Source organism: Pelmatolapia mariae, linkage group LG16_19 (assembly GCF_036321145.2).
Source record: "Pelmatolapia mariae isolate MD_Pm_ZW linkage group LG16_19, Pm_UMD_F_2, whole genome shotgun sequence".
Taxonomy (NCBI): Eukaryota; Metazoa; Chordata; class Actinopteri; order Cichliformes; family Cichlidae; genus Pelmatolapia; species Pelmatolapia mariae.
In genome coordinates, this window is record NC_086241.1 from 24255648 (window position 1) to 24280589 (window position 24942).

The 24942-nt window shown below is 37.9% G+C and overlaps 1 protein-coding gene across 5 annotated transcripts in view; it reads left to right on the forward strand.

The window, feature by feature from the left end:
- Nucleotides 1–4029: 4029 nt before the first annotated feature.
- The window catches only part of itprid2 (ITPR interacting domain containing 2), a 46691-nt gene continuing 25778 nt past the window's right edge, over nucleotides 4030–24942 (forward strand). For 4 of the 5 annotated variants that reach the window (XM_063498610.1, XM_063498613.1, XM_063498612.1 and 1 more), the window contains exons 1-8: nucleotides 4040–4336; nucleotides 11946–12065; nucleotides 12535–12672; nucleotides 13601–13646; nucleotides 16886–16935; nucleotides 17199–17252; nucleotides 24236–24275; nucleotides 24759–24854. In XM_063498610.1, coding sequence (XP_063354680.1) covers nucleotides 12023–12065; nucleotides 12535–12672; nucleotides 13601–13646; nucleotides 16886–16935; nucleotides 17199–17252; nucleotides 24236–24275; nucleotides 24759–24854 — 467 coding nt within the window. In that variant the 5' untranslated portion in view covers nucleotides 4040–4336; nucleotides 11946–12022. Of the gene's footprint in view, nucleotides 4337–11945; nucleotides 12066–12534; nucleotides 12673–13600; nucleotides 13647–16885; nucleotides 16936–17198; nucleotides 17253–24235; nucleotides 24276–24758; nucleotides 24855–24942 lie in introns of all 5 variants that reach the window. The other variant, XM_063498611.1, reaches the window with a different exon arrangement.

Consider the following 24942-nt stretch of genomic DNA (forward strand, 5'->3'; position numbering starts at 1 on the left):
CTTGATCAGACGTACATGACCGTGACTCTCTATAGAAAAGAGGTGACCTGATATTGCCATGTTCATCTACGATGTCAGAGGTTTATTATGATTCATGGCTAGTGATAGTGCTTTCGAATGCAACAGTCTTAATGAGAGCTTAGAAGGACATGAGGAGGCTGAGATGTCGGGTATTGAGGTTGGAGGAATTGTCTTGTCACTTGAACAATCTGGAGCAACATTAGAAATGTCTTTAAAAATTTCTGCCTTTATACCTGTTTTAAACAGTTACTGCGTCTCCCCTCTTTCCTTTGAGCACCAGTCTTAAGAACAATGTTCTCTATATATAAAAAACTTTTTTCTTCAAAGGTGGCCCATAAAAGTATCTTCTAGCATTAGGTCAGTCTTGGTCAAACATAATCATAGGGAATGTTTCCACTATATGTTTGACAAAGTCAACAGAGAACAGAAGAAGAGCTGGAGGAAACCAGTGGGCCAATAAGAAAAAAGCAGAGGACTTTGGACCAGGCTGCTCTGCGGTGAAGACGCTGCTATGGTGATGATAGAATGGTTGCTAGGTGGTTACCCAGTAACTGTGGAGGACCTGTGTCTGTCCACCGGTTTGAACCATCTGACAGGTAATGGTTAACACGCAATCAATGCTTCAGTCTGTCTGCTGCTTAGTTCAGCTTTAAATAAATATGAAACTTTATCCGATCAGATTTATAGCAGTGATAATAATGAAAAAAGAATCAAAGTTTTCTCTTTTTCTGCTTGATGGATTTTTATTGCTTTAAATATCTTTTAGTGAGGTCTGCGCTTAGAGTTTTATTGCATTTTAAATGCAGAAGGTGTACTATGTTTACCTGACATGTTCACAGGACGCAGAAGCGACCGAAATGAATGAATCTTCTCTTTGGAGCAAAGCTCACAAACAGCACAGAAACTCACTGTTGAATAATCATCAATATTCCATACTGCCAGGTGTGTGTGGGCGTCTGTGTGTGTATGTAGAAGGTCAGATTGACTTATTCATGCAAAAAACGCACACAATAGTATCTAGTATCCAGGCCACACCTGAATTAATAAACAGAGAAGTAAACAGACAACAAAGATTCATTAGAACACAACAACAAAGAAGAAGTTCACCCCTTAAAAAAAATGAAATGAAGAAATTATAGAGAATAAAATTATCGCACAACTCTAGAAACAAGACAAACAGCTCTGCAAGAGCAGAACTGCATTAAGCTTTAATGTAGTTAAAATGCATTTGAAAATAATATGATGGTCATAAATAAGCAAACTGAAGGCCGCTCCATATTTACACGTGACACAGAGAGGAAGAAGACTGGTTTTTAGAAACATGTTGCGACATAAAGCAGAAGCACCACAGGAAGTAGCTGCAGAACAAACATCCAATCACAGTCAGTCCCCTACACTATTTTTTTTAAAAGTTTTTTTCTTTCTCATTCTTTTGGCAGGCGTGACTCAAACTGTCATAACTCAACGTGTTCCCACATGACGTTCAAAGTAACAGCAGATTCCTTCTGGAGGCGTAGCTGAAAAATTCTTGACATTTTTAAAAACTTTAAATAGGGAAACTTTACTTCTGACGCATCTCAATACACAAAAAGTAACAGTATGAATACAGCAATGCAAAAATGCAATCACAAGCGATCACTGCACAAACGGGCAATGTTTACAGTGTTTCCTGGGGCAGGAGGAATATCTTGTGCCAGTTAAAGCATAGGCCGCGTTTTTAGAATCACTTAATCGACATGTATGTTTATACAAACAATTACTCAGCATGGCATTACAGTTGGGAACAGTATAGTTATAAATACTCAGATTCCATTTATTCATCTTGGAAGCTTGAGCAAGATCCTCAAAGTGTCATCACATGCCACCTGAAGCATTTGCTTTTAACACAAATGAAGTACAGCAAGCTCTAAAAACAGGTGTTTTAAAGTGCTCGTGCATTGCACATCATCATCATCATTATTACAAAGCTCATTCCTGATTATGTGACCCAAATATCTGACTTTAGTCTCCACGAGAGAAAAAAACTAGCTTCTTGTCCTCCTTGGTTGTCGTGCTCTAAGGATCATTAATAACCATCCATCTAGCATCATGCTTGTTTCATGTTTGTTAGAAAGGTCATCAATATACAAATTGATGAGAACAGGTGACAATGCCCCACCTGGTCGGACCCTAATGGTTACTAAAATGGGCGTAGGTGTGCTCCATCTGATCTGTATAGTTTAATGCAAATAATCTAGGATCCTTATCACGTGTGAGGGGACGTGTTAGAACTTGAAAACAGGCAGCAACAAAGCCTCTCAGTGCAGATCAGCTGCACTGCAATAGTGTTTGGTTTCCATCTGGTGCTCATATGTTGGTACTGCAGATTAAAAAGTTCAAATCAAATGTTTCTTTGACTTCTTCAGAATATTTATGAATAATAAAAACAAGAAGTGAACATTTAGCCTCTACACTGACTTTTATACAAAAAAATCTAAACACTTGAGAAGTATCTGAATTGATTTCTCATCAATCTGATCTTGAGCCAAGTCTAATTATTGACAAATTCTGTCTGATTAAAGTGTACTTCTCATAGCTCTTTTTGACCACACTGAGTGATCAGTCACAGCACCAGCTGGGTAATATAAGCAAATGCTTATATTCAGGTCATGTCACAGAAATAGTTAAAGCAAAATCCTTCCAGTAAAGTCTGGAAAATCTGCTTTTTCTCCTTCTTTCAGTCATTCTGTTGCTCGTTGCGTACATGCTTTGGGTCCTTGTCTTGTTGCATGACCCAAATCTCATGTCATAAAACTGCCACCTTGAAATTATCCTGATATTTCGCGCGTTTACTCAGTGGATGCAAGGTGTTCATATCAGAAGGAGCAGCCCAAAGTCACAGTTCGGAAAAGTTGTATTTTTCTTCTGGATACATAAACCAAAATCTTAGCAAGTTAGAAAGAATTATGCAGGTGTTTTTGCTATTAGCCTTTTAAAAAATTGAGATGAAGTGGTCAGATGATTAATTAAAATAAAAGCACTTTGTTTTGATTTAAATGTTCGCAGTTATTAAGCTAAAATAATACAGATTTTACTGGTATCACCAACAGGTTTTCTCTCTGTTGGAGTGTTTGTCAGTTGGCAACGTTATTAAAGTGAACTGAAATAAATCAGCTGTTCCCTTCCCCAAAGGGTCACGACAGCAAGTAGCTCTCCATGTTTGATTTGGCAGGGTTATACACCAGGTGCACTTATTAATGCACCCTCAAAGGTGAGTGCTGTCTTGAGATGGAATCGAACCAGCAACCTTTCAATTGCTGCTACACATTTACAGTGAACTAAAACTACATTACAAACTAAAACTGGGGGAAAAAAATCAATAGCGATTAGACTGCATAACACTTTGGAGGGCAAAGCAAGAAATATGAGAAAGCAATGGGGATATTTTTAATTTAAAATTTTTTTTAATTATATATATATATATGTGTGTGTGTGTGTACTTTTTTACATTTTAAATGATTAATAATTAATATATTTTGTATTCGCCAACTGATCAACGTATTCTATTCTATCTTTTTAATTCAATGATTGTTGTTTTCTTTGGGATTAATAAAGTTCTGTGAAATTATTTCACAAAATAATTTTAATACCCAATCCTGCAGAAAATGTTGGTTACAGGGAGCCTTGCAAGATCTTATGTGACTAGTTAAAATGAGTTAAAGCAGTACTGTGAGGTTGTTTTTTACGTGTGTGTGTGTGTGTGCGTGTGCGCGTGTGCTTCAAAAACAAGGCATTTGAATCTTTTAACCTCACTGAATTCTAGCTGATATTACATTATGTGTGCAGTCAGTAAATATTAAAGACAACAGTAGCCATTAAAGACGACAACAAGCTAGGATATGTGAAGAAAAAGGGGGTCCGGCAGGGGTCGCTGTTCCTCCGCCGTACCCTTCTGAGGACACACCTCCTTCCTCCTGCCCTCCCCGTCGCCGTCCTCCTCCTCCTCGCACGCTACTTGTCACTGCTTCAGCAGGTTTCAGGAAGCGGAAGCGGGAATGTTGGAGTGTTTATTAGAAAAGTTTGGTCAACTTTGACACTTTGGGATTTGAGGCGCAAACTGCGGAAGAACATGACGGTGAGTGACCGGGGCGCTCACGGCGCCGCTGCCCACTGCTCTGCGGCTGTTTGAGAGTTTTGGTGAGGCTGCTGTCAGCCCTGTCCTTCGTGTCATAACAGAGCAGGAACGAGTGAACGGGATCAGCAAGTGGACTTGATTTTACAACAGGAGAAGAAAGTTTGCTGACGATTTAGAAGAGAGGCTGCGCAGGCTTGAAAAGTGAGTTTAAAGTCGGTTGGATGGTGTTCAAACCGCACATATCTGAAGAAAAGTGACCCTTCAGTGGGTGTAAGATAGGTCTTCATCTGTGCGTGCGTGAGTGTGTTGCAAACTGTGGCGTGTTAAAAAAGCTTATTGACTAACAAGCTGTCGGGCTGTGCAGTGAATTGCGGGCTCTGAAATGCTGCTGCTGTTTGTGATCACTTAAAGGTGTACCTAATCCACATAGCTGAATGCAGGGTTACATTTCTGAAGGAAACATTAACATCAGATGATTTTATTAGTCAGCCTGCAGGGAGCTGATCAATAAGTTTTAGTTTCGGGTGTGTTTTTGAACCTTGGGAAATGCAATCAGTCTAAAATCAAAATAACAGAATTCACTATGACTCGACACAGCAGAAAAGTTTACCAACTGATCATCAGCCTCCTTGTTAAAGTCTTATCTATGAAAAGTTCCTGTTTAGTTAAACCAAAATGATCTTTGGTTTACCTACTTACTTTTTTGCAATATATAAAAAAACTAAGCTTATCTTTTTCTACTAATAATCATTTTAATGTTAATAACTTTAGGGTTTGTTTGTAAAAATGTATCTTATGTTTTTAAATGTCCACATTACTGTAAATGCTGTGGGTCAGGCTAATATAGTAACTTATTAACAAATAGTAGTAATAATGTTGAAAAGACCAAACCTCACCATCATGCTCTTCAGGCTGAAATATGTGATTTAGTTTAGAAAATGGAAATGCTTTAATTTCCAGTGCAGTCTGTGGTGTAGTTAGGTAAAAGTACCAATGCTACAAGTGGTGGAAGCTTCCTGAGTAAAGGATTTTTAAGTGCCAAAACTAGAGATGCCTAAAGCAGGCAAAGTACCTGTGGCGGTATGACGTGCTATTATTAGCAGTGATGCATTCATGTTTAAACACATTATGCTCCAACTCAGGTGGTTAAGTTGGAGCTGGTTTCTGTTCTGTTTCTGCATTGTTGAATGTCAGTCTGCTGGTTAATTTCCAAATGCATTCACCGATTGCTTGGTAACATGTAAGAAATGGCAGTTTCTCACCTGCAACGCATTAAACCTTGAAATTATTCAGTAAATCTATTTCAGGGCAAGCAGTAAATCCCCACATTTATAAAATGTTTGATATTTTTGCACGAAAATGACCACAGTCATCATTTTTTAAAAGTATATATTAAAACTATTGTGAAGTTTTTATTCAGTATTTGAATTTACATTAAAACTAGTGTTAAATATAGTGCAGTAATTACAGAATATGTCTATGAAATCCAAGTGCTCAACTGTCCCCTGTACAGATATGTCAAGTTGAACACGCCGACTTTATTTGTCGCCTCACATGCTTCACGAGTGTTCCACAGAGAAATGCTTCTGTTATCATTACGCCGTGTACGGTGACCACGCCGATCCTGGAAAAAGTGGAGGCTTGTGTTGCGTTTTGCAGTTCGACCTCTGAGTCTGGCTTCTGTCAGCGTCGACAGGTTAACTTAACACTGAGGCTCGATATTCCTGCAGTCAGTGGGTCATCCACTTCTCTCAGAGATGACTAGTTTACTTTCAGATAAAACAGAGAAAAGCCAGAAAAAGTTGACATTTTAAACAGATTATTGGGCAACCAAGATTTACCCTTGCTGAAATGTAATACAACTCAAAGAGGAGTCATTTCTTAAAGCTAAATGTGTCTTTTTTCCTTTCTCCAATAATAAATTTACGTATATTATTCAGTCGCCTGCATTGTTTGGATTTCCAGAACGTCCTTTTCCAGGGCCAGCTCAGATCTTGTAATACCCTAAAATAATATTAACTGAAATGACTTTTATTATAGAGATAATAAATCCCAGAATAACTTTATTATATTTTTAAAGTATTTTTAAGTGTTTTAAGTATTTCATTAGTTCCTCATTCACAGTTTCCTTGTGCTTGAGTCATTTTTTAAAAACATAAAATTCCAGTTCAAAACTAGATCTTGAAGACTAGATATTAATATCTGCGCTGCAGTCACTTCTCAACAGTGAAGCAGATGCGAAAGAAGTGTCGTATTTAAACTCGACATCTAGCTGAAATAAAGCCATTTGAATGATTTCGATATTAATTGATAATGCTGTTTTTTAAACAGAATGACCAGATGATTCTCACTTATGGTCGTCCTCTGCTTTTCTTTGTTTTATGTGTTGACCAAAAAAATCTTTAGTTTGGACAAAGGGAGAAATTAAGTCTAAATGTTAATAAATAGTAATAACATTTCTTTGTACGGCACTTCTCGAAACCAGTGTTACAAAGGGCTTCACAGAAACACGGAATAAAAAAAACAAGGTGGGAGGAAATTATAAAAAGGATTTGCATGTAAATTCAGATGGGACAGGCAAGACATCAAAATGTAAATAAGATACAGTGTGATTCCAGTATTATGAATAAAACTAAAGACAACAATAACAATCTGTAAGGTAAAAGATGTTTATATATAAAATCTATGCTAAAACTTACAAAAAAGTTTCACAATCAGTCTTCAGCAGTGATTTAAAAGAAGAAGACAGTCAAAAGGTGGGTCATTCCAGAGCCGAGGAGCCCTAACTGCAAACTCTCGATCGTCTTTTGTCTATAAGTGTGAGGTGTGCGCTGGTTGACCTCCTATGCTTATGTGCGGCCTTTAATGCATATTTATGTCATATTAGAAATAACCAAAGTTAAAATAATGATGCCAAAAACTCAGTTATAGTTGTTTTGTTTTGTTTTTTTTCTGCTCTTGGATCTGTATGATGTCACAGAGAGCCGATATCTCAAATATGGTCATATGAGGAAAATGCTCTGACTCTTAGAGCTACAATGGCTTGTTTCAGACTGTGGATCAACTAAATAACCTCTCATATGAGGAAAAGTAAGCGTTTTTAAACATTTCAGTTTTCATTAATTAACCATGTCAGATATTGGAATCTTTAAAACGTTGGCATTTCTAGGTAGAAAATTGAGTTTAGTGATTAATATTCCAAATTGGCTGCAGAAACCTTTTCCCTGCATCTTAAGTGGCGACATGCGGTATATGAAAATGTAGACTTCACACTCCTGCATCAGCATTTACTTGGTTTTTTTTTTGTCATGGTCACTGCATTGTTGACTTGATGGAGCTTCATAAATGCTGCTGCAGGCTTAGGCCAACAGTAACTCCCGCTCTGCTGGTTCAGTCTGATGTATGACTTGCTTTAATGGAAGCTCTGTGACCACAGCATCAGCTTGTCTTGAGTTTTAAATGGAATTGTTTTATATTTGCAGAAAAATCTTAATTCAAAAGAGCCTGTCGCTGGAAGTGTTGCGAATGTCAAAGCTGAATTCTTTAATGACTGCTGTTATCTCTAAAGGGCAACGCTAAAATTTCTTCATGACCTTCTTTAAATTATGAGGAACTGAGGGCACTCTGAGTTAAAGATGACTTGGAGGATGAAGAGTGGTTGACCTGCTAGCCACTGCTCCTGTGTCACTCTTGCTGTGTCACTGATGTGTTTTAAAGCAGCTGATTCATTCTGTCCGTGCTGTCTGTGTGCTTGCAGTTGTTTTCAGATTGTCCACTTTGTTTTGCATTTACAAGAGAATTCTAAAAATAGCTGTCCCTCGCTCACCCCTCATCTTTCTTTCTCTCTCCATCTGTCTCTCTCTCTCTCTCGGACAGGAAGTTGTTCTGTTCTTCATTCTAAACACTCGTTTCCTGTTTCACACGTTCTCTTTTAGATTTGGCTTCATGCTCCTCCAGGCTTCTGCCTCTTCCTCTCCATCACTCTCCTCCTCCCTTCAATAACTCCATGAGCACTATTTGACTATTCGCTCAGAGCTTTAGTTTTTAGTGGGTAACTTTTTACACAGTGGACTTTATCAGTAAAAGTGACTCAGCACAAGAACTGTTAGAAACTTAGTGATAGGTGTTAAAATTGTGAATACTCAGCTCTTGTAAGTAAAGTCAGGTCAGTATTTGGAATAAAAAATGAATAGCTGCGCAGTAGGATACATATACCATGCAGTTACATTCTGAAAGTCAGTAAATTCCTTTTGAATGTGTATTGTTTGCTGTGAAATGTAAAGGTAGCTGTTCATTAACTTGCCTGTGTTGATGATTAGCCACATTGCTAGCAAACTGCACACCTGCCTGTTAGCATTCTTGGTGTTATAGCTGTTTTGCTAAGTAGGCTAGCTAACAAATAAAGCACTGAGTGAAGACCTTAAAATTTACAACACAACTATATTGGCACCCAGAGTTTTAATGTGTTTAGTTCTTTATTGTCTGGAAGCTTTTAAAACAGCGTTTTAAGAAATGTAATATTTTGCTGTGCAAGTCACGTTTTTCACCCATTCCTTCATGTAGAAATGGCTAAAGGCTGAAATGTTATAGGGTAATTTTAATATTAATAGTTACGTGGCTGCAAAAAGTGAAAACAAAGTGTCACACAGAAAAGTTAAATTTGCATAGTTTTATTTTCATACTTGCTTTGGATTCTGCTCTAACTTGGAATGGAAAATGAAAGGCCCGGGTCTACCTATACACATATCCATATATTTTTAGTAGACAAAACATCAACTCCAGAGCGACTCCTGCATTCAGTCTACTTCTTAATCAAAGTATTGTGTGACTGTTAAGTGGCACCATAGAGTACAGAAACAATCGGTGTGTGTTCATTTTGCTTGATAATGATCTAATCAACTAAAAGAGAATTTTACAACATCCGTTTTGACTCGCTGTTTGGGTTTGATTGCTGTTTGTTTAAGAAGTGTTTGAGTGTGCGCAGTCACATGTACTTTTGGATTTGTAATTGTTTCTAAGGCTATTTCACCACATTGGCAAGTTTAATTTATTTAACTGCAACTGGGCAAAAGTGATTAAATGTCAGACTGAGCTTCAAAACTTTTATAGTCACCAGTCCGATCATCTTAATCAGTTCTTACTAACTGTTTACAGCTCTCTTCTCTCAGGATGTGTCTTGCCTCCCTCTTTTTAATGCTTTCCTGCAGGATAGTTGCCTGCTCGCTCATAAAGTTGATGCTTTTTGTCTTCCTTACATATTCTCTCGTGAATTTTGAATTCTGCAACTTTTCACAGTTAAAGTCATGTGACAGCTGGGGTGGAGGCAGGATTCCCGCAGCTGTCTTTATTGCAAACCTGAAATCTGTGTTACAGTTGACCTGTACGGTATGCACAAAACACAAAACATTATTTGCCATCAGATACCAATCTGCCCGTGTATTGAGGTCAGACAGTAACTGTGTTATGTGCACATTTTTGTTTTTTCTTTTTTTGTATGCCATGTAATGCTAGGTGTTTATTAAAGTCAGTATTATACATTAAGAAATTCATATATTAATCTAAGATGCTTTTGATTGTTGGGTCCCAGTAACTGCAGCATTTTAACAGATTTTATTTTTTAAATTATAGATCTGAGAAGTAAACAAACTAAATGGAAATCATTTGTTGTTGCACAGCTGCATATCTTCACTTGTGCTCATTTCTGTAATTGGACTAAAACGCTTAAAAACCTGTTTTGATTGTCTTTCTGGGTGTTTATGAGCTCTGAAAAGGAAAATCCTACAAATACACATGTAATGAGGTCAAATGCTTAAATAACAGGACAGATTTACTAATACTTAATAGGAAAACCCTCTTTTGGCTTTTTTTTGGATTCAACAATGAGGTGCAATGTCTGTTTTACTACTGAAAAGTGGTTGGTTGTGGGATTTGTGCCAGTTGAACTCTTCATTTATTTGCAACCGAGTGGGAAACTGTAGCAGGTGGATGGCTCAAAGCTGTGACCTTTTGTCTTATATCTCTTCCCTAAGTCCCTTTCTGCTCTTCAGTAACACTAGTACTTTAGTGAAACTGAGCAAAAGTAGAATGTTAAGTTTTTAGTCACCTTTTGGCAGGGAGGTTGGTACATAATTAAAAAATCTGTTTTGGTTTAAATTTTTTGTTTGTTTTTTTTCTCAGCAGTGCGCACGCAGAGTGATCTTCATGTAGATTTTTAGCTTAGGTTTTTTTTTTTTTTGTGCGTGTATGTGTACTCTATATCAGAGTCATATATACCATATTCAAATGTCTGTCAAAATGCAGCTGTTAATTTGATTGTGTTAGTGTGTCAGACTTTAATAAATACAAGCAGCCTCACACTGCTTGCAGAAAAAAACAGATGGATGCACCCATTTACACACCCTGGTGCAGTAAACTTACGTTGATTAACAGACAAACGACTTGGGCTCTCATGGCAAATAACATCTGGTGTTCTTCTACACTTTGTACGGGTTGGCTGTTAAGTGCAGAGGAGCTGCTCTGGGTAAACTCTGTGCTCTGATGGAGTCTCACCATCTCAGGCAGTCCCTGCAATTTCCCTTATAGAAATTCATATTGATTCGTTTTCAGTGTCCTCTCATTTATCTTCATACTGTGTCATTTTTGTTAGGAAATAACTCGATCCCTCAGTCCCTCATCATTTTTGAAAGAGAGTCAGTAGATCACCCAAAGAACTTTTTACACCTCTGGGTACATTTTTGCAGACGAATTATCACATTAGTTTGCCCTGTGTCAGCAGAACTGACACTACACTTCTTTGGTGAACCCTGACAGTAGATTTTTGCACGGGCCCTAAATATCATGATGACAGCTTTAACCTCTCATTTTTCTTTATTAACCAAAAGTTAATACCTTGAAAACTCAGTTTCAAGCAATTAAGCTAACTGTGAATATTATATTTTCTCTCTTGGAATTAAAAAAAAAAAAAAAGTGCACTATTGCACTGCGTCAGCACTGCATTTCTGCTGCTTAGACCTGTGTCTGCGTGCGTGCGTGCGTGCGTGCGTGCGTGCGTGCGTGTGTGTGTGTCAGCTCAGCTGGTCTCAGTGTGGGTAACTTGTTCATCAATAATAAAGGCCACTTCTCTTCTTCTCATCTAACTACAAAGCAGCTTCCCTCTACTTTAGTCCTCCAGAACTGGTCTTTACTGCACAAATGGTAATTATCAGGGAGCACATTAAAGTAAAGATGCAAAGTTTTCTGAAGAAGTCACTTGTGTTTGCGTAAGAGTTTTAACATTTGAGTCACAAAGACCAAATGTAACCAGTAAAGGTAAGAATTGTTGTTAAACTACACTGTTGTTTGCTACGTGCTAGGAGTTTACAACAAATTTTGTGATGTAATGATGCCATTTGGTTTTATAGTTGTAGATGTTTGCTCAGACTTGCCCCTTGTTTCCTGTTGACACTAAATCAGGATTAGTATCTGTGTGTACACGTTCTTTATACTGTCCAAAAGTGATAGTTGTACTAGTGATTCAGATCTTTTATCTACTCTCTTGTGTACTGTATGTTTTTTGGTTGCATGTTTCAGCTAGAGCCTACTAATACAGCACAGCATCTGCTATAACTAATATTCTCTATTGTATTATATTTTGTATTGCTTCTGTTTTGCAAGTGATCATTAGTAACTAACAGTTAAATACATTAATATATTTACTAACATCATTCATCTTTTCTTTATATAGTTGCTTTGTTTTCAACGATTCGTATTCATGTTTTAAGTGCATATTAAATGAATTATTAAATATAAAAGCGTTTTTCTGTGTTTGCAGGTGTATGTTGTCTTTTGCTGATGTTGCTGTAGAGTCGTCAGTCTTCTTTGACTGACCAATTCAAACCAACCAGAGAAATGGAGAGTGGAGCTCTGGCAATGGAAGTCAGTACTGGTCTAGGTGCGTCACCTTTCTTTAGATTCAGAATGAATATACTGTAATAATGGGGAAAGCAGCTGAAATGGGTAGCTAAAATACTGGACTATCAATTAAACGCTTGAAATAAAAAATGTTATATCTTACCTCCAAAATAAATAAACATTTGAACTAATCAGTTAAAGGGATCACTTAGTAGGTGAACAAAATGCTAAAATAAATGGATAAAAAGTGTGCTGAAAATCTAGACATATTTACAAATATGTCATCTGATAACACACACTTATTTTTGAAAGCAGATTTTCAGATTACTGGACACATTTGCAAATCTTACTTTGCATTCAGAGACTCCATTACACGCTTACAAATGTGGTACTGCTGACAATTTGAAATATAGTTACAGAAGCGTTCACGCACATTTGTGAGTAATTCTGGTTTAACAACCTTTTAATAGCCATCATGTTGACAGACGGTATGCTTGATTGATCCTTAGATTCCACATCAAGGCGTCAGGCCTGGGCCAAAACCAGAGAATCCGTCTGGCAAGATTCGAACTCAGAACACCTCTTTGGCCCCCAGGAGCCCCAGCAGAGCCAGAGTAATGGGAACACACAGGGACCCACACAACAAGGTTAGTTGAACTTAACTCTTTAGCTTCTGTTGCTAAATACTTTACCTAAAATACCCGTGTATCCAAGGTTTTACATTTGCTGACTTAATGATATGGTTTTATTTGTTTATGAACCTTTGAAATAGAAAAGGTTATAGATAAGCCTCTGTTCTAAAACATGGTGTGACTAAGACTTACAGATTAAACCCAAATTCTTATTCAAGATGACACAAAATGTGACTGAGCCGGAAAAAAGCAGGAATAACGTCTGCAGAGGTCAGGATAGAAAGCCAAAGACTTTTCCCAAAGACTTCTATCCATAGATTTCTATTGGATTTAAGGTCTTTTTGCAGCTTTTAACTGGATACATTTAAACACGTTACTGTCCTACAGTCTAATAAAGGAGACGTGGAGATCACTTTAATTTGTCAGAAGATCAAAGTGAAATGAATTCTCATTCAGTAAGTATTGTCGAGCTTGTGTTGTGTTTCACAGGTTTTGGTTTGTAGCCCTAATAAGTGTAACCATCAAATCACTTTACAGGCATATAAAAAAGCCTGATTGCCTTCTTATTGCAAAAAAAACCAAACACAGCAAAACATATTATTTAGAGTGTAAAGCACCAACGTTTTGGGCCACAGGGATTACTTTTTATGCACTTTTGCCCACATTTAAAATAATGTGACATTTAATCATTATACATGTAAAATGTAAAGTTAGGGAAACCATAAAATGAATCATTATTTGTGGTCAGAGCATTGTGAAGAAAAATGGATGTGGACCACTTATGTCTAAAACAGTGGAAACACAAACTGCAGACCAAATTACTGTAATGTTGACACATCCTGATGTCTGGCACCACTATAATAGTTTTATAGCATGTTGTAATCACTGCACAGTACAGCACGCGCTGGTTTATTGCTTTAACATGCTCATTTCTTTCTACTAGGGCAAGTTCCTAACAACCAGATCGCCAGCTGGCTGAATGACTGCAGGTACAGTATTCATTCACCACCTGATTAAATATCCTGTTTTCAGTAAATCTCTCACGTGCTAAAGCAGTGCACACATGCTAGATGATTCAGTCCAATAATTTAATGATGCCAGTTTAAAATGAATGTTTTTAAGCATGTAAGAAGTTTACAAAATAGGTTTGCTTTGTATCATATCCCACAGGTCCTTTATTATGTTATTCACATTTTTGTTCATAATGACCAAAACATGCTCTTCTGTTTTTGCTGTAATTAGTTCTATTTAGAAAAACACTTTGAGTCCCTTGGATATACACTATAGAATAGAATAGAATAGAATAGAATAGAAAAGCCCCTTATTGTCATTGCACATTTACAAAGAAATTTAATTCCTTCAACTGTGCAGGAATAAAATATAAATGGCAAGAGAGCAGGAATAAATAACAAACAAGAGAAATGGATGCAATCAAGAGGAATATATACAAAACAAGACAAAAGGCAAACGTTGGAGAACAGAGTGCTTTGCAGTTTTTGGTCATTTTGGCTCATGCTGCGGTCAGCTAACCGAAGCCAAACTGTGTGCTGTAACTTCCTGAAGCTGAAAGGCTTAGAAAAACAGGATTTTCTTTCTTATTTTTAGGGAAAATAAACGAGAGTTTGTGGATAATTTTGTTCCAAGCTTTGTTTGACTAAAATTGCATTTGTATTTTTTTAATTGTTAATGATTTATTAAAATTATGGCATTATGGGCTTTTTCCTTCTGCTTCTGAAGTGGGGCATTGCAGGAAAAATTATTGGAAATTTTTCCATTATATATAAACTGGATTGTGTTTTATTGCCGTTATCATTGTTAATTTTTCCTACAAACAATTTCACCTGTACAGACACTTCGACTGGTTAAAAGTAACTGTGCATCTGTGCTAATCTAGTTTTGAGGGGCATGCTATGAAGAAAGTTCAACATTAGCCGGGCTTTCTTTGCGTTAGCTGACTTGACAAAACCTAAAACCTCAGTTGGCGATAACGAGTAAGATGGTGGTTATCAACTTTCTTTGTTAACCCAGGCTATCTGCTTGAGTGTGTTTGCACACTTACTTGAAAGGGGGATTGATTCTGCGTATCTGAGCACTGAAACTTTAAACTGCTGGCACATTAAAGGTTATTCAGAATTAAAGGATGTTTAAACAGTAACAGAGACGTGGAAATCACTTTTGGTTTGTTGCCCAATGAAAGTGAGATTAATTTACTGACTGAATAGATATTTTTCTGTATGTTCTTATCACAATCTGTATAAGATACTTGGCAGCTGATTAGCACCAAACATAACAATCTGAATGCAAGCAAATTCCAGTGACAATGCAGTTTGTGCTGCTCTAAATATACAGCTGGGCTACATTTGACCACATATAAAATGTTTTCCTTCAGCAGAGCATTTGTATTGCACTTAAAGGATATTGTAACTAAAACAATCACCAAACAGACTGTGTGCTCCCATGGTGATTTAGCCAGGTAAAAAGACCCACATATGGGACACTGAAGGCTCGGACATGACATGCTGTTAACTTTTGCAAGTTCTGGATAGTTCACAAAGCTTTTTCATGCATGTATTTACAGTAAAAATACATGAATTATGAATTTGAATGCAAGTCAAAATATGACTGATTATTGCTGAATTTAATTAGGCCATGCATTACAGTAAAATTAAGTTAATGAGTGCCGAGGTTTGATTAATTATGGGATTATTTGAATGGGAATGGGAATCACCCAGGTTGTTGTCACTATATTAAAAAACACAAATATGTCTTAATATTATTTTAGAATCAAAGATTGGGAAATGGGCATTTGAGCACTTTAATAAAGTTGGAACATTCATCTAAGATGCTTGAGATAAAAGCTTTGCTGAAATAATTAACTACAATCAAAAAGATAAGAAAATCAGTGTGAGGGTACAGAAAGATTAACATAGTCATTAATGTAAATATGAACAGCTGGAGCTATGGTCTTTTAGAGCCTGACTCATGAGTTAAAGGCTTGCTAACTGGTTTTGTCGCTTGGTGGGTTATTGATATGGTTTCCCGATGTCTAGAGGTGTGTGTTTAAAGGTGTTTTTATCAGCTGCTGACGTAGAGCCGAAGCGCAGCCAACGCCTAGACATAGAACACACAGAACCACAGGGAACAAACACAGACAAAGACAGCAGACCCACGCCCAGAGATAGGGTGCACAGAGCGGCTGAAGTGGAGTAAGCAGAGAAAGATGCAGGAAGAAGCTGACAGAAGACGGAAAGAAAAGCAGAAAAAGAAAGAGCAAACAGAGGAGGGGTTCTCCTGCTGAGTCAACATTGTTATCACACACACACAGTTTTAACCGCTGTCACTCAGAAACGTCTACAGCATGACACGGCACCGTGGCAACATGTCAAGCAGGTTACTATAGCAACAGTCGCAGGGTAGGGACTTGGGGCCAACATGGCTGATTTTGGCAAGTGGGAGGAATAGTAAACACTGCGACTGCGCACCATTACACAACCGTCCGTGTGTGTGTGTTTTATTTGGTGCCATGAACTTGTGCCATTGATAAAAGCTGCAGGTTGTGTAACAGCACAGTCTCTCCAGCATCCTGCTGCAGACAGCAGCTCAGACCCACTACCTCAGTGCTACTGTCAACTAGCCTAATCTGTCAGCCAGTTAGCCTGGAGCAACTAGTCTGGTCAGTACAACCGCGAAAGCTTCTAAAACCAAAATTTAACCTAGGATAATTGGTATAGGATGTGATTAACCAGAATAAGTATCCTGACCTGACTTAGACTGGAAATATTGGCCTTTATTTGACTGCCAGTTAGTGTGGGTTACCTAGACTACTGACTACTACTGACTTGAGAGATATTAAAAGTTGGCACTCAGCCTCAGACAAGCAGCCAGTTCGCTCGATGTGCTAACCTTAAGCCAAGTTAGGAAATATCTTGCTATACAAAGCCATACAGCATTATTATCAATTATCTAGGATATTTGTGAGATGGGTATTTAACCTTGGATTTGTCTTGAATTTACTACGACATAGTCTAAGGGTAGGTGGCTTTAGCCACACAGTACAAATCTACACACAGACTACCAAACGAGAGAGAGCATGTGGATCGATACATCATACTACTTTCTAATTTCCTTTTTAGTGCATGTTAATAGCAGCACACCTAACACTGGTGGCTGATGTTGGATTCTGTGTGCGTGTTCAGTTTATTTCACTCATTATCTCTCTGTTTTCCAGAACTCCCCTTGGAGCCTCTCTAGATGACCAGAGTGCTTCTCCAAGCAGAGGTAATCCATATTTTTGTTGTTTATGTACAACACAGTGAGAATGTCAAACTTGTGATGCTGACAGCTCTTCTGCTCTCTAGACTTTAGTGCATCAGAATATATTTGCCGCGTCATTCCAACTATAAAATCAGATTTTGTTTTAGCTTAGCACTGTTGTCACTGACGGCATTTCACACCTTACTCCTGTGTGTGTGTGTGTGTGTGTGTGTGTGTGTGTGTGTGTGTGTGTGTGTGTGTGTGTGTGTGTGTGTGTGTGAGAACAGGGCCTCTGAAGAACGGCTGCAGCTTTGAAGATGACCTTTCACTGGGGGCTGAAGGTCAGTTTGCAAGATTAACAATTTCTTCTCATTGTTAACAGTTTCCCTCCATTTTCTGCTAATTGTGTAATTGAAACCTGATTTAAATGGCATATTAAAAATAGAAACACTGACATTTTGGTAACATGTTCTCCGCCCGAGTTTGAAAGCTGATAATAGCAGAGCTGCCCGCAACGCAAAACCTTAATGGTCCATAAGTTAAGAAAACTAATCAGGACTAATGTCAAACTTCTGTTGGCAGGAATATATTTATCTTGTATAATTATAATGCAAACAGAATCCTAATGGTCATAGTTACTGTTCAATAATATGAAGTCCTACATTGACTAGCCTGCCAATGGTCCAGGAAAAAATCCTTCTGGTTTCCTGGAGTGTTTTAAATAAAGTTGTTTTTTTTCTTGTTATCTCCCTGTAGTTCTTGACTCTGACCTGATGGAAACTGGATTCTGTTCTAACCACATCTGTAGTTGATTTTTGACTTCTGTGAAAAAAAACATTACAAAAGCTTTTATAAAATGTTACGTGAAGTTATCAGGTTGTCACTTCAGGAAAAATCGATATATGCTTCCAGATTCCCTGGCTTGGATTACTGCTGATTAGGAAATTGCGTAATACTTACTTGAATTACTCATATTACCACTAAGGGTTGCTCTGGTCTGAAGATTAAAATGAATGTTTACTATTATTTGGACAGCCGAAAGCATCTGAAATCTATGATACCAAAGCCTAAAAACAAAGTTGCTGAATTGTAGTACTTCACTGTATGACATAGTTGTCTTTAGAGGCTTTATGAACTGGATTTGGTTCTCAGTTTTACTGTGACTCCATACACAGAGGCAGCAGACACCAGGTTATTTAGATTTGGATGAGTTGTAGTCAGGAACAGATTTGTTGCATCTTGCTCCTAAATCACCTCATCCTGAATTAAGCTGAGAAGTGAATAGTTGATATTTTGAACACCCTCTAGTTATTCCAACACTTTCAGTTGTTTCAGTTGAGTCAATTGTTGGGTCATGCAGTCATCATGTAATGTGTTGCATTGTGTAGTGTACAAGCCACAAACGCATAGACACGGTCTATGTCCATTGAGGGTTTTATCTAGAGTGTGTGGGAGTTTTTTTTTCCCCATTACAGATCTTTCAGTGGAAAGTCTGTGTGAGGAAACTAAATGGAGGTAAAGTGTAGTGTCATCAACATAGTATGAGTTATTTTGTACTTAGTCATGAGAGAAATTTGGATACAAACTTCAGTAGTCCAAAACCAACTTTTAGAAGGATAAACAATGGCCTATAACGATCAGCAAACTATTACAAAGCCTATTATAGAGAACTTAAAAAAAAAAAAAACTTTCTGGAAAAACTAAGTGCACCATTATGCTTCTATAGGAATTAAGAGGTAAGTAGCAGCCAGGTGCTGCTACTCAAATACATTTGATTAGTTGATCATCAGCAAATGTGAGCACCTCTGTAAAAGCAGAAGTTTTTCAGAGGTTGTGTTAGCAGAGTGTCACAACCTTCCAGGGAGCGGACAGACTGCACTGCTTTGAGAAACTGAAGAAAAGCCTATTGGCATGTTAAATTTTAATTGACATCATGACTGTACAATTTCTAAGAAGGAGCAAGTTGGCTTGGCTTCTTCTGCATCTGAACAAACTACAAGACTTCTGGAACAATGTCCTTTGGACAGATGAGACCAAAGTGGAAATGTATGGCTATAATGTTTAATGTAAACCAAACACAACATATCATACTAACTGTCAAGCATGGTGGTGGAAGTGTGATGATTTGGACTTTCAACCAAAGAATCTGGGCATGTTGCAGTGATTGATTCAACTGTACTCCTTTGTATACCAAAGTATTAAAGAGTCAAATGTGAGACGCCTAAAGCGTGAAAAGCTAAAGCACAGCAGGAAATCTAGTCTTGCAGTGGCCCAGTCAAAATCAAATGAAATGCAAGTCATTAAGAGAGATGTGCATAAACAAATGCCAACAAACATCAATGAATTGAAGCAATGCACTAAAGAAAAGTGAACCAAAAAATTTTCAACAGCAAGTTATTTAATCATAGACTGAAATTTAGTTTTTTTACGGGATTGTATAGCCCTGAAAATACCCTGGGAAAACATATTCTTCCTAAGGAACATATGCTTCCTAAGGAGTCCCATAGAAGAGAAAGGCAGTTGACTTTTTGACATTTCTTTTATGTCAGAATAATGGATATAGATAAAACTATTTATTTTGACCCACGTGCCTTATGATCATGTGTTTTAAATGAAGGAGGAAGGTCTGACAAAACAGTGCTTAAGTCAACAGAATATCTTGTGATACCTCATCATCTTCATTCCAGTCTTGTTTCTTCTTGAAGGAAAAGTCAACAGTGGCAGAGGTGTGGGAACACGCTGCCACTGAGTGTGCGTGTTCATCATATTTGTGATCTTGTAAGGACGGCAGAGTGTATATGTTACCAACTGAACAATAGCCTGTAATGACTTTCTGTTGAAATGTTATGTGTGTGTGTGGGGGGGGGGGTCAGAGATCAGTTGGTGGAATCTGGTGCTGAATAGGTGTTAATTGGTTAATTCTACAAGTTTTTACCTTGTATCAGAAGAAAGCGCACAACAAATACACAAAGACAACAACCGAGTTTACAGAGTCGGTCCGGCATGTTGATATACTGTATCCGGCCAGATGGAAGCTACTTGAACATCTTAGACAAGTGGTGGCTAGGATCAACCAGAACTGACTGGGTCTTCTTCAGAGTCCTAACTTTGTACAGATGAGGAAGGTCATAAAGGCACACATGTCCTACTTTCCTACACATTAGACTGTCTCTCCATATTAGACAGTACTTTGCAGCCTGTTTTTGCTGTTGAGGTTCAGTGGCCCGTGCCAGCTAATAAATGAGAATGTAAGAACAGATTCAATAAAACCTTCTCATAAACGTGCTGCTGACATGGAAACCTCAACGCTTGTGATAAAAGTACACTTGTGCTGGTAAGCTTTTCTACACATGGCTTCCACCTGAAACTCAAAGGTCAGCTTGTTATCACTTATAGTGGCAAGTTATTTACACTGCTGCACAAACTCAGTAGCCTCATCTTTTTTCCATTGAAGGCAGGTAATCGTAAAATTCTCTGTAAAATCCACAACCATCAATTTAGTTTTCTGAGCACTGATGTCCAAGAAGGACAATTTGTACCACTCAGTGAAATCTGGTTGTTTTATTTATTGAGGAAAATGACCTAATATTGCGTATCAAGGGTGGGGGTTGAACTTCAGGCTATTCGACAACCCTTCTGTCAGCTTAGGATTAGGACTTGGTCATTTTGAAATGTCATATTTATTCTTTTTGGACCCTTGATGACTTTTGTTTTTACATTGTTATTAAGCTGCTTGACCCATCCTGTCTTGAGATTCTATTCATGGACCAAGCTCGAAAAGTTTCTTTAGCAATTACTGGAATAAGTCAGAATTTGTTGTTCATAGATGACAAACTGTTCTGGCCCAGATGTACCAAAATGGACCGAAACCATGATGCTACCACCTCTATGTTTCATAAATGAGTAGCTGCAATCTAGTGTTGTCCTTTCCTGTGTGGGACTGCTGTGGCTCAGGCTCATCTCCTAATTAGAACTGATGTGGCTTGATCCCTGCTTTGTGCAGCGCATGCAAGTGTGATCGATAAAAGGTGCTGGTATGAGTGTGTTAATGGGTAAAAATATGCGTGCTCAGTCACAGTAAAAAAGCACTGTATAAATAACAGTTCATGTATCCTTTACATTCTCCATGATGCTTCTCAGTTAAACCAAAACGTTCTATTCTGGTCTCCTCACTCATCAAAGCATTGTTTTTGCAGCCTTCTGGCTTTCTAATGTGATCTTTAGTCAAAGGCATCAAGCAGCAATGTTTTTGTAGAGCAGCAGCTTAGTTTTCTCAGGCCAGCCATGCCTGGCATTTTTTCATTACACTCCTGATGCTGGACTCCTAAACATGATATTTAGCCTATGTGAGAAAAGCCACAGACGTTGCCCTGTGTTGCACAGGAAGAGAGTTTTATCAGTCAACCACTCCTGTGGAGGCTAATGACACTTTCTTTTGTTTGCACACAGCCTTTCTGACTTTGGATTAGTCGAGTCTGAACTCTTTAAAGATAATTTTTGTGACACATTCCAACCTGATAAGCTCCTCCCACCGATTGGCTCATGTCTTTAAAAGTAAAATCTCAGTTGTTTGTGCAGCTATTCACTTTCACAAATGTGAAACTTTCAAAATGTTACGCTAGCATAAGTTTGAAGGATTTGGTCGATTAAATTACCAAATTCATAAAACATTTGGGAAATGGGAAATGCATATTTGACTAAAAATACCTGCATCAAATATTTCATGTCTAAGGATATTTAGTTTAGCGTCACTAAACATTTCCTGAGCATCAAGGACTCAGCCTGCCTGTGTTCACCATTTGATTTTGTATAAGCTGTCTGTGTTTATACAGAGGTGACATTAGGATTCTTTAGTCTGAGTGTCTCTGTCTGCTTCATGTTATATCCTGACAGTAAGTGCCTTAATTATGTTGAGAGTGATATTTGACAGGAGTAGCTGATGTCCTCTGTGGAGGATTTTCCAGATGTCAGGTATGGACAGATCCTAATTGGCTCTTATGCTGTTTAACATTAGGAGGACAGGATAGGAAGGGATTAAAGTGCTAAGGGGTGAATGGGATAGAAGTGAATTAAATAGTTCAGGGTGAATGGTGTGGAACTGAATCAGTGAATTAGCGTGTGGATGTCACTGTTGTCACGTTTGGCTCCTTTAATCCAGCTGTCTGTTAGAGAAGAAAAACATCGTTGATTCCAAGAAGTTCATCTGAAATGAACTGGAATAGAAAGACGCTCTCACACGGACGGCGACATGTCTCAACAAGTTCTTGTTAAATGGAAAAGAAAGCAGTCAGACCTGCAGCAAGTGATGACTTTTTTTTAAAGTTGCTTGACAAAATGAAAGTTTACCTACATCAGCGCTCAGTACAAGCAAACCGCGGCAAACGGCACACTAATTAAACTTTAACGTTTTTAGGATAGCTGGCTTGATTCCGACCAAGTTGGGCAAAAGCAGTTTTTTATTTTGAAGTGTTACGAAATAAAACTTGGCAGATTTTCTCTGCTGTAGCTAGGTATAGATTAAGGCTAGTGTTAGTTTCTTAAGACATGGTCACAGATTTTTATTTTTATTTTTCGTCCTTCTAGGTGATTTTAAAAGGACCTTGAGGAAGACCTTAGCCTTTACATTTTCTGGGAGATTTATAGCAAATGGTTGACAGAATTGTAAAGTAAAGGAGAGGCTAATGGCGAGCAAGTTCAACCAACTGAACTAGTATCCTGTACAACAGTTCCACTCACTGTTCCTATCCTTTTTAATCTATAATTAATAGTTGCTTGATTATTTAGTTTCAAGCATTCAGCTGTGCATCTCATTAAAAAAATGTCATCTTGAACCTTAATAACTGTTGTACGTTGTTGTAACTTGGCCTATTTGAAAAGGTCTTAGAAAAACTTGTTCTCCTATCTAAAAGTTTTTTTTCTTTTGTCTGTAGTGATTGCTGTATTCAGGATGTACAGTGCCTGCTTTCTTTCTATTCAGGTTTTTGTGTCACATTAAAGAGTAAAGTCTTCTTGCAGAGCCTAAAATTTAAAGTTGTCGTCTTTCTATCTGAGGGACAGAGAGAGGGAATCTTCTCTTACAATAGGAAACCATTTTTTACGTGATGCCCCCAATTTATATGGCAACCCGCAAGGGTAATTTCAGGGCCTCTCTTGTTTCGATTATGTTTACTTCCCCTGAAGTCTGTCTGTGAAAACAGCTTTTCACTGAAGAACCTCTTTGACCGTCCAAATGTTGTCATATTGAAAGACATATTTCAGCTAAACTCGGGCAAAAGTGAAATCGGCATAGTTACTAACCTTTTAAAAGGTTCCTCTTCTACTCACGACAAACACAAAAATCTTTTTCTTTTTTAATGTCTTCTTCAAATTAGCGGTCTCTGTGAATGATAGCTTTTATCAGCTTAGGAATTTTAGCTCAATTAAAACCAGTTTTATCCCACAATGACTCATCCAGTATTTGTTTTATCACCTCTTGACTAAACTACTCAACAGCTCCCTGTACATAGTTGTCTCATTACACCCCTTCTTGACTAGTGTTTGTCCAAGATGCAGCTGCTACAAAGAAAAGACAAGACATCACTCCTGTATTAGCTTAGTAAAATTCCAGATCATATTACATCAGTTATGTATTTCTCTGGTAACCAGTGCAGCTGTTTGTTCTTTGCAGAGCAGCTCTAAAGAGGCTTCTAATGCCATAATCCGCCTCAAGGTGACTTGCATCATCCTCCCATTAACTCCTCATAGTCGCCTACTCTCGCCTTTAAAACCAAAATATTTCCCAGTTGCTGCTGCCAGACTCCGGGAAAAAAAATCACCCACCCACATTAAGTACTGTCCTGCTGTTGACAATTCTTCATCTTTTTGAAAGATCCACATATATTCCCCTGGTTAGCTGTTCGATTTAAGTGCACTCATGTCATGCTTTTTTTTGTTTTATTTTGTTTCTTAAATGTTCTGATGGTGTATTTTAATGTGCTGTTGTTTGGTTGTTGCCGTTTTTAATGCAGTGTTTTCTTTTTATTTATGACTTTCACATCCTGACTCCTTTTTTTTTTTTTTTTTTTTTTTCATTTTTAAGGCTGGTTTTGTCCAACCTCTAGTCCCCCGGGATTCTGGTCAAGTCAAAACTTGTTTATATAGCTGATTTATTGGGACTTTATGGTTTCCTTTTTGTCTTGTTCTGTGTTTTTCGTTATGTTGATTTGGTCAGGGGGAAAGTTTCTGATAGATTATTGATTAAAGGCACAGAGCAGTGACACAGTAATGCTGCTCAGCATTTTGTATTTGGATGTGTACTTAATATTTTCATGTTCTTCTTTTGCAGCCAACTATCTTCAGTGCAATAATAATAAAACCAAAGCCTGGTGAGTTCACTTGTTTTACTCTCTACATTCAGTAAATAAAGTGGCAGCTGGTTGGTGCATTAAGCCTGAAGCTTTTCTAGACATTACCTGACGTAGATGGACTCTGTACTAAAGAGTTGGCACGAGAAAGGCCATTTAATGTCTCATCCAGCTCTGTCAGAGTCCATGAAATGTTTAATTTCACCCATATGAGGAAAAGAGTAAGTAATTGAATGCTTACTATGAATTCACAGTAAGCAGCAGTTGTCCTGTGCCCTGCCTCCTGCATGCTTGACTCATGCAGCTTGCATAAACCAGTTTATTTCAAGTGTTGAGAACACATGTGAAACATGTAAAGCAGCAGATGTGGTGAATCTCCTGATTTGATTTGATTCTCCTGATGTTTTCCAGAGTTCATGTTTAAAAACAGCTTTAGATTCTCCCCTCTCTCACATACACGTGCGTGATTTAATGCCTCTCTGTATGTTAATGCTTCGTATGCAGTTTTGATCTTGCGGCGGATCAGAAAAGGAGCCAATATAAAGAGAAAGGAAAGAGTATGAACTCCACAGGATCTGGGAAGAGCAGCACCGTGTCCAGGTCAGTTCATTTGCTCACTTCTCGCTCAGATTTGTGCAGGGATCTGCAGAAAGTAACTCTCAGAGATGCTGATATTAAAGCTCAAACC